The sequence below is a fragment of the Cnephaeus nilssonii genome (assembly GCF_951640355.1).
Source record: "Cnephaeus nilssonii genome assembly, chromosome: 1".
NCBI lineage: Eukaryota > Metazoa > Chordata > Mammalia > Chiroptera > Vespertilionidae > Cnephaeus > Cnephaeus nilssonii.
The window spans coordinates 18259256-18273701 of NC_137072.1; the positions used below are offsets into that span (position 1 = coordinate 18259256).

At 35.3% G+C, this 14446-nt stretch overlaps 1 protein-coding gene across 1 annotated transcript in view; it reads right to left on the minus strand.

Annotated features, from left to right (window-relative positions):
- Positions 1–14446, minus strand: part of GPR158 (G protein-coupled receptor 158) — a gene marked incomplete at both ends in the record, with an annotated part of 416922 nt that overhangs the window by 25604 nt on the left and 376872 nt on the right. The window contains one exon of the mRNA XM_079773765.1: positions 6600–6838. Within this exon, the coding sequence (XP_079629891.1) occupies positions 6600–6838 (239 nt within the window). The remainder of the gene's footprint in view (positions 1–6599; positions 6839–14446) is intronic.

Here is a 14446-nt window from a genome sequence, read left to right on the forward strand (position 1 = left end):
TGTATAATTATTGCTTAGATTTATTTTTGTCTTTCTTTCAAACTTAGTGAATAAAATATATAGCAAGGGGTGTTGAGCTCTGCAGAGTTTCCAAAACTACAAATACCTCATGTATTGGTGAACTTTTCACAAGTACAAAACGATGAAGGGAAATACTAATTTATAAAAGAGTCCTTGTCAGGGACTAGTCTTTAGATCATCTAAATGCAGTCAAGAAGAGTTAGCCAAATCAGTGACGTAGAAAGATATAGTGGCTAATAGAAGATAAAGGAAAGAAATGGAAACCTAGATAGAAGTTTTGTATAAATTATTGTGCTAGGTTAGAGAAAGCAGCAAAATAGCTTTATTCTCATTTATATCCCTTTTCTATCATATCAGAATATCATCACATAACTTCTGGAAGAAACGGAGGAAGCATTTCAGTGCTTGCCTAAATCTACACTGAAGTTGGACACAGAGATTTAGCCATGGTAGACTTAGAATGAAGTCCTAAATGTCCCTGATGTCACCACCTATCACTAATTTTTCTGCAGCCTTGTTGTTTCCTGTAAGTTAAGAATTTGTCCACTTATTTTAATGTATCTTGCTCACTGGACAGTAAGTTCAGATTATGTTCTGAATGAGTAGTCAGAAATTGACTGCTAACCAACTCAATATACTAAAGAATAAATTCTACTGTATCACCATGGCTACTACTAAATTTCTGTATTCCAAATGTGGAAGCCCTATACTTAGGTACCCTGATGTCAACTCTAAATCTAGGTGTGGGGATGTGGTCTTCTTGAATCTAGGGGTGAAATTATAAAGGTTAATTCATGCATGAGAAGATAATTTTACTCATTTATCCATTTGTACCAGCCAATTGTTTTACCTTTTTTAATATGACAAATTTTAATTATATTTTAAAATATCCTGAATATGGACAAATGATTACCAACTTACCAACTAGGGTAACTTGATTTAGAAACAAACAAACAAACAAACAAACAAACAAACAAACAACATTGGTAATTCTACAACCGGTAATTTTCAAAATGAGTATGACTTGGGATATTTATTTGCTTTCTCTGTTAATTAGGACAATGTTTCTTAGAATCAACCTCTTTACTCTTTACATAGCTCTAGGAGAATGGTTAAAAAATGTTGTTGTTTTTTTTTTATCATAAGCAAATCAGTCAAAGAACCTGTATGTATATATGCATAACCCATGGACACAGACAATAGGGTGGTGAAGGCCTGGGGCAGGAGTTGGGGATAGGCTAGAAGGGGTCAAAAGTGTTATGTAATACTTTAAACAATAAAGATTTAATTAAAAATAAAAGAAATATCCTCACTCCTCAGGTGAGGATTAAAATATTACTACTACTACTACTACTACTACTAATAATAATAATAATAAAGGCAAATTTGATATATAAAAAAGCAAATCAGTTTTATTCTACTTTAATATTTATAAATGCATTATAAAATATTTAAAAAATGATAATTCTGATTTGCCATACCAAATTGGTATCAGTCTCTTATTTTGACTATTGGACAAGTTGGAGGTAAACTTTCATAAAACAGCTGAGGATAGCCCTAACTGGTTTGGCTCAGTGGATAGAGTGTTGGCCTGTGGACTCAAGGGTCCCAGGTTTGATTCCGGTCAAGGGCATGTACCTTGGTTACAGGCACATCCCCAGGAGGGGGTGTGCAGGAGGCAATTGATTGATGTTTCTCTCTCATCAATGTTTCAAACTCTCTATTCCTCTCCCTTCCTCTCTGTAAGAAAATCAATAAAATGTATTTTTTTAAAGAGCTGAGGATAAATTTAGTTTATATAACTTGCTCAAAAAAACCCCTCCCCAAGTATTAACATACACTTTTACCATTAAAATGAAATTAGTGATAATTGTGTTACTCCTGGATTTTTAGACTTAACATGTTTCCTTACACTGGTCTCATTCTGAGCATAGAAAATACACAAGATAAAGGGAGTTGAGCTCATTTTATATTCTTTTAGCAAATACTTATCAAGAGCCTACAAGTAACAGACACTTTGTTAGGTGTCAGGAACACAGTGTGAACAATTTGGTCAATATTGCTAAGGAGCACAGTAACTGGGTTGAGCGAGAAAAGAGGCTGAGCAGATGTAAGAATTCTTTCTTTTGCCTTCAGTGAGCTAAAAATAATAAATTAAACATACTCAGAAAAATTCAAAGTGCTGAGTTATATAATGAATAGTGTATGACAGTTAAGTCTCTATAGGAATTATAGTCCAATCTAGAAATATTCTGAACATTCAAATTTTAAAATTCTCTTTCCACCAGATAAAGGAAAACCAGTATAAAACCACGAGACTACTGTAAAACACTTCTCACATTGTCCAATATTCATCTGTCTTCCATAGTTGCAATGTTTATATGTCTGTTTATTTTCTATTAAATCTCACCTCACTTTTTTTTTTTACATAGGACAAACAATAAATATTAAAAATTATAGATACACATAAATGACAATGGAATTCTGAAAGTCATTTTTATTCCCTTTTTATGTTCTCAAATATTTCTTTAAAGGAGAAACTGAAGTTCATAGAGACACAGAGATTTTTCCAAGCTGTTTCTTCATTAGCACTTATGGTAAGAAAAGCACTATTTGAGCAGGTTTGGAGAAGTAAGCAAAAATAGAATGGACTCATTTTTTAAAAATATTACCCATATTTCTAACTCGAGTAATATTTAAGTGGAAAAACTAGTATTGCATTCTTTCAAATAGTTCTTTATCTTGTATCAATAGTTTTTGACAGGTATAGCTGACCCAGAATGCATGCATATCAATATATATGAGGCTTGCCAATTTAGTTTATATGATTTGCTCAAAATCACCTCCCCAAATATGAACATACACTTTTACCATTAAAATGAAATTAGTGACAATAATATTCACTCTTCCTTTTTTTATAGATTGACTTCTGACACAAATGTAAACATACAAAGCTTCTTGACAAAAAAAAAATAAAAATCCCACAATCTCAAGATAAACCTACCTCCTCCCTCTGCACAGCCTCTCCCCTACACAGAAACATTTCCATTTAGGTGACAGGGAATAATTTAGCTTTCAGTACAGGTTGCTTTTTGGCTGACTGAAGATATATGAATTTATTCTTGAATAAGAACCAGACTATAAAAAATCTCGTGGTAAACATGCTACTTATAGAAATATATAAAGAGAACTGCAAAGAGGCATATGCTACCCATTAGAAAACATTAAAGAGTGATTAAATACAGAATATCAAATGCCACATGCTGAAAGATAAATGAAATTGCTGTAAGGCAGTTTTAAAAAATTACAGCAACCATATGTCTGATTTTTCAAGACAGTCCTAATTTCAAATACCTGTTCCTATTGTTAAATAATATGTCTTTTTTAAAATAGGAAGATTTTAATTTTAATTCAAAGACAAATAGCTAGTAAAAAGTTATTGTCTTGCTTTTAATTTTGTAAATATAAAGCATATTGATAAATTTACTTTACAACAGCATTTAGTTATTTTAAATTTTAGTTAATTTATTGAATTTATTGGGATGACATCCTATATAATAAAGAGGTAATATGCAAATTGACCCTCATGCCCTTGCATCACAAGATGGCCACCCCCATGTCGTCACAAGATGGCCACCACAAGATGGCTGCCCCCACATCATCACAAGATGGCTACCCCCATGTTGTCAAAAGATGGCCGCCCCCACATTGTCACAAGATGGCCGGCAGGGGAGGGCAGTTTGGGGTGACCAGGCCTGCAGGGGAGGGCAGTTAGGGGTGATCGGGCTGGCAGGGGAGCAGTTAGGTGTCAATCAGGCTGGCAGGGGAGTGGTTAGGGGGCTATCAGGCTGGCAGGCAACGTGGTTAGGGGCAATCAGGCAGCCAGGCAGGCGAGTGGTTAGGAGCCAGCAGTCTTGGATTATGAGAGGGATGTCCCAGATTGGAGAGGGTGCAAGTTGGGCTGAGGTAACCCCCTCACCCCTGTGCATGAATTTTGTGCACCAGGCCTCTAGTTGGTTAATAAAATTATATGTTTCAGGTATACAATTACACAATACATCATCTGCATATTGTATTGTATGTTTACTATGCAAAGTCAAATCTCATTCCATCACCATTTAGCCCTCTGTTACCCTTTCTACCTCTCCCCCTGCTCCTCTGGCAACCACCACACAGACAACTAGATAAATCATGTCTTGATATTTTTTTTTAGAGAATTTTATCACTGCAAGAAAAACATATTATTGAAACTAAGGTGTTCCTGTAATTTATAGGACAAAAACAATGACTAGGAGAGAAGGAAAACACCATCCCCAACATTTAAATTCCTCTCACCTTTTGTTCTCTGTACTGTATTACTAGTCATTTATTTTCTAATATATGCTAATATTATACACCTTTGGGAGTATTACTTCAATTAATTTCGTTTCACAAGTCTTGCTACTTACATCTCATTCCTAAAGCCATGATCTTCCCATCATAATCAATCTCTTCTCTTAGCTTCTCTCTGCCCCCTTACATTAACTGAGACCTCATTATTGTCCAAGGAACTGTATCCCTTGTGGCCCTCTCAAACTATGGATCATCATCCTCTCTTGTACTATTTGCCTCAGGGTCTCCAGGAAAGTGAGTTTAGGGTCCTCCTTGCTCTCTATGTTCCCTTTCCCTGGCATTATCCAGAAATATTGAAAAATACATACTTTTTTCATATTTTCCTCCTGAGTAGTGGAAAAAAATTGGTACCTGGTAAGCTTTCTCTCTGGAGGAAGGCAGAATTTAATGGCAGTAAAGTACAATAAAAATAGCCCCTGACACTAAAGAGCTGTTGCAGAGGGAGTAGGTAAATAAGCTAGGAGAGAAAGTTGTGGTCAGATGGAATTCTTCAATGAGTGATTTGGGAGGTAGGGGAGTTTCAGATGACAAAGAGTCATATAAAATGAGAGAGGTCACTGGAGTTGCGGAGGGGTGTGTGTGTCAATGTTGGATGCATATGGCACAGGAGCTAGCTTAGATAATATGAGAGAGAGAAAAAAATAAGCCTGGGTAGGAATACTGGAAGAATTATAGATATGTAGTCAAGAACTGAAAGACACTCCTAACTGGAGGTATGAAAACAGGACACAACATAAGACTTGAAATAATCATTCTGAAGACTGTCCTAGTGGTTGATCAGGGAACAAGAAAGAATATTATGAAATGCTGAGAGCACAAATGGAGTGACCCTTATGTTCTATTAAGTTAATCTGATTACTTCTTCTGAGTCAGTAGTTCTATACTTTAGAGTAACATCAAAATCACCTGGAGGACCTGTTATACTCGTTGTTAGGAGCCACTACCCCAGAGTGTCTTAAAGAAGAAGTCTGGACACTGGCCCAAGAATTTGCATTTCTAGCAAATTCCCAGGTGATGATGTGGCTGCTGCTGGTTCTGAGACCAAACTTTGAGAAACATTGCTCTAAGCCTTTCTCCATTCTAATGATCCCAACTCCAAAATCCCCAAATTTGGTACATTTCATTTAAAAATATATATCTTCAAAAGCAATCTAGTTTGAACTTCCTAATTTATCACCTCGCATACCTGGTTCTCTGAATTCCTATTACAGGTTTTCCAAGACTCAAAACAAACTTAACCATCCATCATTATTCACAATGTATTCCAACATAATCATATTCTTTTGTTAGGCGTTTTCTTCATGTTTCATATACTTCTCAACCACCGCCACCACTATTCCTATCAAAGGGAATGTTCTCTACACTTCCTTACAATAATCTGAATGAATATCAACCATGGGTCAAAGAACTTCTCTTTTATGAAGAGTCCTGGGTTCTGGTCCAAACTCTGTTTTTCTTTATTGAAATACTATTTCACTATTAGCTTAAAGTCTAATATTAACACAAAAATTCTATGGATTTTTAAAAAAACTGAGATGTCAGAAAAATAATCTATGTTTTTGGCCCAAGCCATTATGTTATTATTCCAAGATATCCAGTTTCTCATTCAAATAACTCTTGCTACCTCCACATATCCTGGCTTTGTTTTTGTGTAATACTGGAACTCCAAATATTTCCTAATAAATTATATTCAGAGAAAAGATAGATTTATTAGAGATTTTGCAGAGAAAAATCTCTACACAAAGTGTACCCTCAACACCAACTTTGATATATCATAGGACCAAACTATTCAAAAAAATACCAGCATGTTTTCTTTTTTCTCCCAACCAAAGAAATAACTCAAGAGAATGGCTACTGTTAATCAAATGGGAACACATTGATAAAATGGAAAGCAGTCTTTCTATGCAAAAAGGTTGCCTTTATTAACTGCATACCTCCTTCCTGATTTACTTGACTACATTTTCACAACAAAGTTACATACCTTTGAAAAAGAATGGAAACATTCAGAAAACATTTTCATTCCATATATAATTATTGTCCTTTTCATAATATTGTTTTACCAAAACCATATTAGGTAAAATTCCTTTAGGTTTTGTGAAAGGGTTTCATGAGGTTTCTAAAGAAGTCTATTTTAATGCTACTAGAAAAAAGGACAAGATAATCACACAAAACAAGAGACCACATACCAATTGCTGTCATGTAATCCCAGCGCTCAGTGAGGCACATATTGAAGATGAGGTGATCAGATGTTTGCCCTTGGCCAATAAGTGAAATCTGCCTCTCCAATTTCTGGCAAACAGATGAAGTCCAGCCAATAAGAAACCAAAATACTACCAGGAGTATTACCGCCAGCATTCTCATAACCCGTCCACCAGTCATATATGGAATCCGTTGGGCTGTTCGTGAAAGAAACACTTTCAAAACCCTAGAAAAGCAAGACATCAAAATGTTAAGGGGAAACTAAAAATGAGTACAATTCTAAAATATGTTATTTTTCTCGGTGAAGTTTAAACCCATCAAAATCTACTGAGGCAGAGTAGAAAACCAGAAACAGTATTACTTTTATTTTCACTCAGTTTCATTCTACTTTACCTTTCAACAGCAGAAAAAAATAGTCTACATTAGGGACCAGTGATTAAATAGATTTGTCTAGAATGAAATTCTTTTGAATATGTCTTAATATTTTAAGAAATATTATCAGGAGTGTAGAAAGAGCGGTAGAAAGGCAACATTGCTCAAACAGGGTTTCTGAGGGATCAAAAAATAATCCTGAACATAAGTAGTTGGATTTTATAATATCTTGTTTTCTTTATAATATTTTTACTGTACCATTTATAATTTTACTATAAAACATTATAATGTATTTTTAAAAAATAATTTTATATGATGCCCCTCTATAGCCGTCTGATCACATTACCCAAAATAAAAATGAAATAAGTATGAAAACAATGATGGGATATTTAAAATACTAGGGTAATTCAATAAGATCACTGCATTAAGTAAGGGGATTTGGATGGCCTAAAAGAAAGGTGATTTTTTAAATTTTGGGTTGTTTTCTTATATATATGACTCAAATAAATAGGATTGAGATGAATTAGATAATATCTAAGAACTGTTCCATCTCTAAAGATTGTGTGAAGACAAAATCTAACCTTCTATAACCTTATTTTAATTTCACTTCCAGAATATTCTTAGCTGATTTTAACTCCCACTCTCATTCTGATATTTTGTATTATAAAATTTACTTGAATGAACCACTATGAGTGATTTATGATACCATGAGGGTGTCTATAATCAATTCCCTTAAAGCAAAAATAAATTCATTTCCCAAACTTTTCTATTCCCTATTCCATCTCATTCTTTCAACATTTTTTGTGAAGTGTTCATATGAATTCTTCATAAAAACATCATTATAAATTTAGAAATGAGACAAATGTACCTGAAATAGTCTAGATGTATTATGCTATTTCTCTCTACATATAGACCTTGGTAGCTCTTTCTGAATTAATACAATACATCCAGTAAAGATAGTTATTTTCTAGAAGATTCTTTTTTTAATCTTTCCCCTTCATTTCCTATATCTTTAACTCCATTTTCCTTCAGCTAACACTCAGGATGAAGTTATCTACACTAATAAAAGTGAAAGATGCAAATTGAGAGTACCTTCGCGACACCCACTAGCCAATCAGGAGTGAGTATGCAAATTAATCCAAACAAAGATGGTGGATTAATTTGCATAAGCAGGTGCCAAGCGGCCAGGGGCGGGGTGGGACATCTGCATCGTCGCCATGGTGATGATGCAGGTGTCCCGCACCTCCCCAGCCACTCCAAGCCTCTGGGCAGTGTGGGAAGGTGGAAAGGCTGCTCTGGGCTGGAGCAAAGGCAGAAAGGCTGTGGGCTGGAGCGAAGGCAGTGCCAGCAGCCAGGGGAAGGAAGGCCCATTCTTGCATGAATCTTTGTGCATCAGGCCTCTAGTATCTAAATAAAAAGCATCCTCAATTTTTCTGTGGAATAATGGCATAAAGGTATTAGTATCAAATAAGAATACAACAGAAGATCTCATTAACTACTCCCCACTTAACTAGCTCACTAGATTAACAATTATTCTTCATTCCCTGACCAGGCCAGCACGGGCGGCTGAAGTGCTACCTCTCTTTCTAATATGTCTCAAACACCTCTGCTCCAACCAGTGCAATTGCTACTTCCTTAGAATTAGTTGTATTTGTCCTTAAACTATACCCATTGTTATCATTGTATTTAATTTAACTAAATCATGAATAAAATAATTATACAAGACTGTTAAAGAAAAGGAGACTTATTTGTATACAATCTATTTTGAATACTTTGATAAGATTCCATAAAGCTGAGTCACTAAAATGACCTGTTAACTTAGAGAAAAGTGAGGAAGTTTTAATATATTGGGGTGGTCAATAAACATCAAAACCAGAAAGAGGTTATTCTTCAAATGACCTCAAAACAGCTCTTTAGAGTTTCCCTACTACTTAAAGAACCAACAGTGTGAACAGTAAATAATGCAATGTGGTGATTTATCCTAGAAAGAGAATAATGTTTTCCAAACATCAGACCCAGAGTCAAAGAAGAGATCTTATTTAAAAAATATTGGTGAATGATTGTGAGTTTTAAATTACAGTGTCTATACACTTCTTTAATATCTTTCTTCTTCAAATGTTAACAGTTAATTGACCAGTTACTAATCCCATAAAAAGGCTTCTATTATCAGCAAATCAAAAGATTCACAGAACTCTATCTTAGCAATGAGAGAAAATTCTTGGAAAATTAATATTTGCCAATGCCAATCTTATTTTATGTAGGAGAAACGTGCAGCCACTATGTGTGTGTATGTGTTTAAAAATCTTCACCAGAGGATATTTTCCCATTGATTTTTAGAAAGAGTGGAAGAGAGAGGGAAAGACAGAAAGAAATATCAATGTGAAAGAAACACATTGATTGGTTGCCTCCTGCACGCACCCTGACCAGGGCCTGGGCCTGGAAGGAGCCTGCAACAGAGGTCCATGCCCTTGACCGGAATCAAACCTGGGACCCTTTGGTCCACAGGCTGATGCTCTATCTACTGAGCCAATCTGGCTAAGGCCGTGTAGCCACTATGCACACATAATTATTTCTGGTTGTACCTGGATGAATTCTAAGTGTTGAATGACTAGGATCTCAAAAGAGGGATTCTGACCCATTTTTTTGACCTTCAATATTTTGGCGAGGGCAGAAAAATAATTGTTTCACATTCTACCTTGACTCAATGTGAAATATAATTATAATGAACAAACATTTATATAGTAACAACCATATGCTAGTTATCATGCTAGACTGAGAGGCATAAGTTATGGTTCTTATCTTCAAAAGCTAACAATTTAACTAGAAATAAGTGTGCAAATACCTACCATATAAAACAGCCCTATATGTTGTATGTAGCTACTAAGTTTAGTAAACGAATAGAGTAGATGGTATTTATCTGGGCCTCGATAGATATCAATGAATAAAAATGGAGGAAAGTAGAGAAGACAAAAAGAGATTCTAGTTGAAGGGAAATCACATAACAAAGAAAAAGCAGAGAATTATAAGTTGTAATTGAGGGATAGTGGGTTGAACCCTTTGGCAAGAAAAAAAGTTTTTTCCTCAACCCACAGGAACGCCTAAGGATTTTTCAAATTACTGCAAGAACCAATGCTTCAGAGAAGAATCCTTTTTCCATGGCCAAGATGTGGAAAATCATTTATTTTTCTGACACTTGAAGATTTTTCACTATCTACATTGAAACTCTAAACCTTAAAGGCAACTAATAGTGGATTTTAAAAATGACTTTAAAATTTTCTTTAAAATTCTTTAAAGGATGTCTAAACCATGTGAGTTTGTCTTTTGCAGAGGAAATTTATGTGATCCCAGCTTGGTAACTTTTAATCAAGAAATTCCACTTCTAAATTATCAGAAATTTTTATGTCTCTCAGATGACTCTTTGGGTATTTATTGTAAAGTCTGAGAATTCTAGATTGTCATAGATCCCATAATCTCATTTCCAGACTGGAAAAAACAAAGCAAAAGTCCTCATGAGTTTCCTGTTATATTGATTTTACTGGCTTTCAAGTACTAGGACACACAATAACACAACCGCACTTTGATCTAAGTATTTCAGGATATTGGTTTTTGTAAAATGGAATAAGATGCATTTTTCTAGCATTGGCTTAAAGTAAAATGAGAAAATTTTGCTATATCTTTAAAAAGTGAATTCTTGTTAGTTTATATGGGCTCATTCCCTAGAAACCAAGTTCTAAAAATGAAATCCTTAGGCATGCATTTATATGAAATACAGCTGTATAAAAATACAATCATTAAACTTCTTATGTAGATTACTTTTCTACTATTTTTTCATAGATTTTTAGGCTACCATCTGTTCAGAAGGTTGCACTGTTTCTGAAGGCTAGCAGTAATATACAAGAAGACTGCAAGAAATTCCCAGAACTTAATATAAAAAGACATATTTAAAGTATATATTCAATTCTCATTATTAATAGTAGATAAATTCATGGAAATTATGTTGAAAGGATGAACATAAAAGGGGCAACCCAGGAAGTGGCTGCCACTATATTGTCTGTCTCAGTTATCACTTTATACACATGTCTGGTTTGAGTTCATACAACTCCGCTGTAAGAACTTGTACTTAGGTTATCAATTACCTCCTTCAAATACAGTATCTAATTGATATTGATATTCATTATTTTACTTAATCTCACTCCAGCTTTTGGCATGGCTTCATCCATGTGCTTGATTTTTTTCACATATTCTTGATATTCTTCCTACTCTTCTGACAGTTTAAGTCTCTATTGCAGATTCTGTTTCCTCAATCTTCCCCTTAAATGGCAGTGTACCTCAATGATCTCCTGAATGTAGCCACCTTCTATTCTTGCTCTACCCATTGTACCCTGGAAATCTCATCTACTCCCATTTCATTTATCTACATGCTGGTGAGTATCTTCAGGTTAGATCACTCTCCTGAGTCCAAGATCTATATACGTACTGAAAATCAACAGGTCCCAAAATAAAATCATCCCTCTCTCCCCTCCTACCTCCTCTAACCCACTTTGCTCTAGTGTTACCTGTCTCAATGACTGGTACTATCTAATTGCTCAAAGCAGAAATCTCAGAATGAACATTGATATTTATCCCTCTTCCATATTCCAGATATTCAAAGAATAATGAAGAATTTAATTTCTACCTCTTAAATATCTCTCAAACCCTTCTGTTTAGTTCCATCTCAACTGCCACTGCCACAGATCCTAGCCATCAACCTGCTCCTGTAGTAGCTTCCTGAGTAATCAGTCTCATTAGTCTCACCCACCTTCAATCCATACTCTTCAGTGATGCCACAATGATCTTCCTAAATTATGTTGCTCCTGCTTACAGTCCTTCAGTGGCTCTCCACTCAAATCCTAGCTCCTTGAAATGGTAAAAGGCCCTTAAAAGTTGGTTCCCCAGGCCTCCGCAGCCTCATCTCTAATCACTCTCCTCTTCCAAGGTCCTGCCAGTCCCTCTGGATGACACACAGGTGTCCTCTATCTGAACCTTTGTCTCCAGCTTTCCTCATTACCATTCTCCTCACATACAACATCTAATTATAGCTAATTCCTATCTATTCCTTCATGACTCAGTTTAGCTGTTGCTTGCTCTAGGCCAGTGGTCGGCAAACTCATTAGTCAACAGAGCCAAATATCAACAGTACAACGATTGAAATTTCTTTTGAGAGCCAAATTTTTTAAACTTAAACTTCTTCTAATGCCACTTCTTCAAAATAGACTCGCCCAGGCCCTGGTATTTTGTGGAAGAGCCACACTCAAGGGGCCAAAGAGCCGCATGTGGCTTGTGAGCCGCAGTTTGCCGACCACGGCTCTAGGCCAGTGGTTTCCAAACCAGTAGTATCAACATCACCCAGAAACTTGTTAGAAATGCAAATTTTTGGGTCCCAGCCAAACACACTGATTCAGAAACTGCAGGAGTAGGGCCCAGAAATCTTATTTTAACAAATCTGTTAGGGCAATTCTGAAGAAGGCTACAGGTTGAGAACTGCTACCCTAAACAGTTTTTCCCAGCAGGCCTAAGATTGGTGCAGATGCCTTTCCAATGGCCTAACTGCTCTAACCTATCAGATACATTTTTGAGTTTTTATTGTGCTGACACCAAAATTTAAAGCCTCTAGTAATAGAAAGGTTTGATTTTCAGAATATTTGCATTTGTTTGTGATATTGTATTTCTTTTATTTACTAAAAAGGAATGCACATATACATCTTCAAGCCACCCATCTCCTGTCCTATTAATTTAATTGGAATAATTCTAAAGTTCTCTATTAGAATCAAATTTCTATTAATTTTACTGCCTTCCTAGAAATTTCAGAGAATCAATGCTTGTGATGAAACTCAATTCCACACAAAAGAACCCTGAGAGTAAACTACACACAAAAAAAGCTGGAGTCAGTTTGCTTTCAAAGGTCACAAGTCCTCATGTTTATTAAGTATTTCATCAATTTCTCAAAATTTCATTTTCAAAAGTAAACTAAAGCTATTTCTTGGTCACTGGATAGATTGGATGTATATTAAAAAGAATTGGTGTCACCTAGACAGGAATCAATTTGACATTTATCAGATATGAAGTTCACTAAGATTATTCAGAGTATATATATATATATATATATATATATATATATATATATATATATATTAGGGGGGGAGGTCTGATTTAAATGATAATACATATATAAAATCAAATACTTATATAAGTTCTAAAAGAATGATACAAATTGTGCACTGACATGGAAAGATGTCGAAGACATAGTAAGTTTAAAAAGCAAAATTATTGTTAGTATATTAAGTTATTGCTATTATAAGAAAGAAAACTCACAACTCAGTTTCTCCAATATAGGTATTTTTGTCAATTTAAGTTACCTGCTGGAGCTCTCATATTTCACATTGATCTTTCTTTCTTTTCCCTTGATTGTAGGTAAATGGAATAAGGAGGAATGATGAAAAAAGAAAAAAGCAAGGAGGGTTGCAAGACTGTTGCAAGTCGGTGTGGGGTAGAGGGGGTCATTGAGGAAAATAAAATGTAGGGGGCATCTGTAATGATTTCAACAATAAGGATAAATTTTTAAAAAAGTGTCACAAGTCAAACGTTCTATGGTTAGAGCTAGAAGAAACTTTGGGGATTATCTTTCTGATCCCATTAATGTATAGAAGAGAAATGTGAGTCCCATGAGGGGAGTCATTTGTCCAAAGTCAGTCAGTGAGTAGCAGAACCACTACAAAACTCTTATCTTTCTCTCTCAGTTGAGTGCTTTTTTCAATTATATCTTACCAAAATAGAACTTTCTATTAGCTAGTTCTTGGGGAGTGGTGTCAGCAAAAATGTTGGAATAGAAATCTCCAAAAGTTCGTTCATCTTTAAAAGCAACGAATAAACTAGCAAAAACTACTAGCATCAACTTTCTTGGAACCGTGAAAACTAATTAAAAGCTTATATATTTTATGCTTAACCCAGCAAGATACTTAACCAAGAAAAAAATAGCTGAATCTGAGTAACAGAGATTTATGGCATTTTAACCTACACTGGTCCTATCTCCCACTCCCCAGTTCAGTGGTGGCCTTGAAGATAACCTCCCACATTTTAGGTACCTAGTACTAGAAAACATAATGGACCTTACACTCCAAGAATTGTATTTGTTCCTTTTGACCTCTCTACTGGCTCCCTACAGGACTAGTTCAAAGGGCCTGCCTTTATTTTATCCAACTAGAAACTCTCCCAGGGCTGAGGTTAACTACCTGGGGGTCATTTGTCTAAAAAATTTAAAGGGAAATGGAGTAGTTGAACCACCTGGGGCAAAGTATAATGGTTGGGACAAACAAAAGCCTAAAAAAAAAAATAGGCAGAAAGGCTGGGGAGTGAAGATGTATTGGGAAATAAGGGCTTTGAAAAGATCCCATATATCTTGGATAACTAGAATGTTGGAAAACAC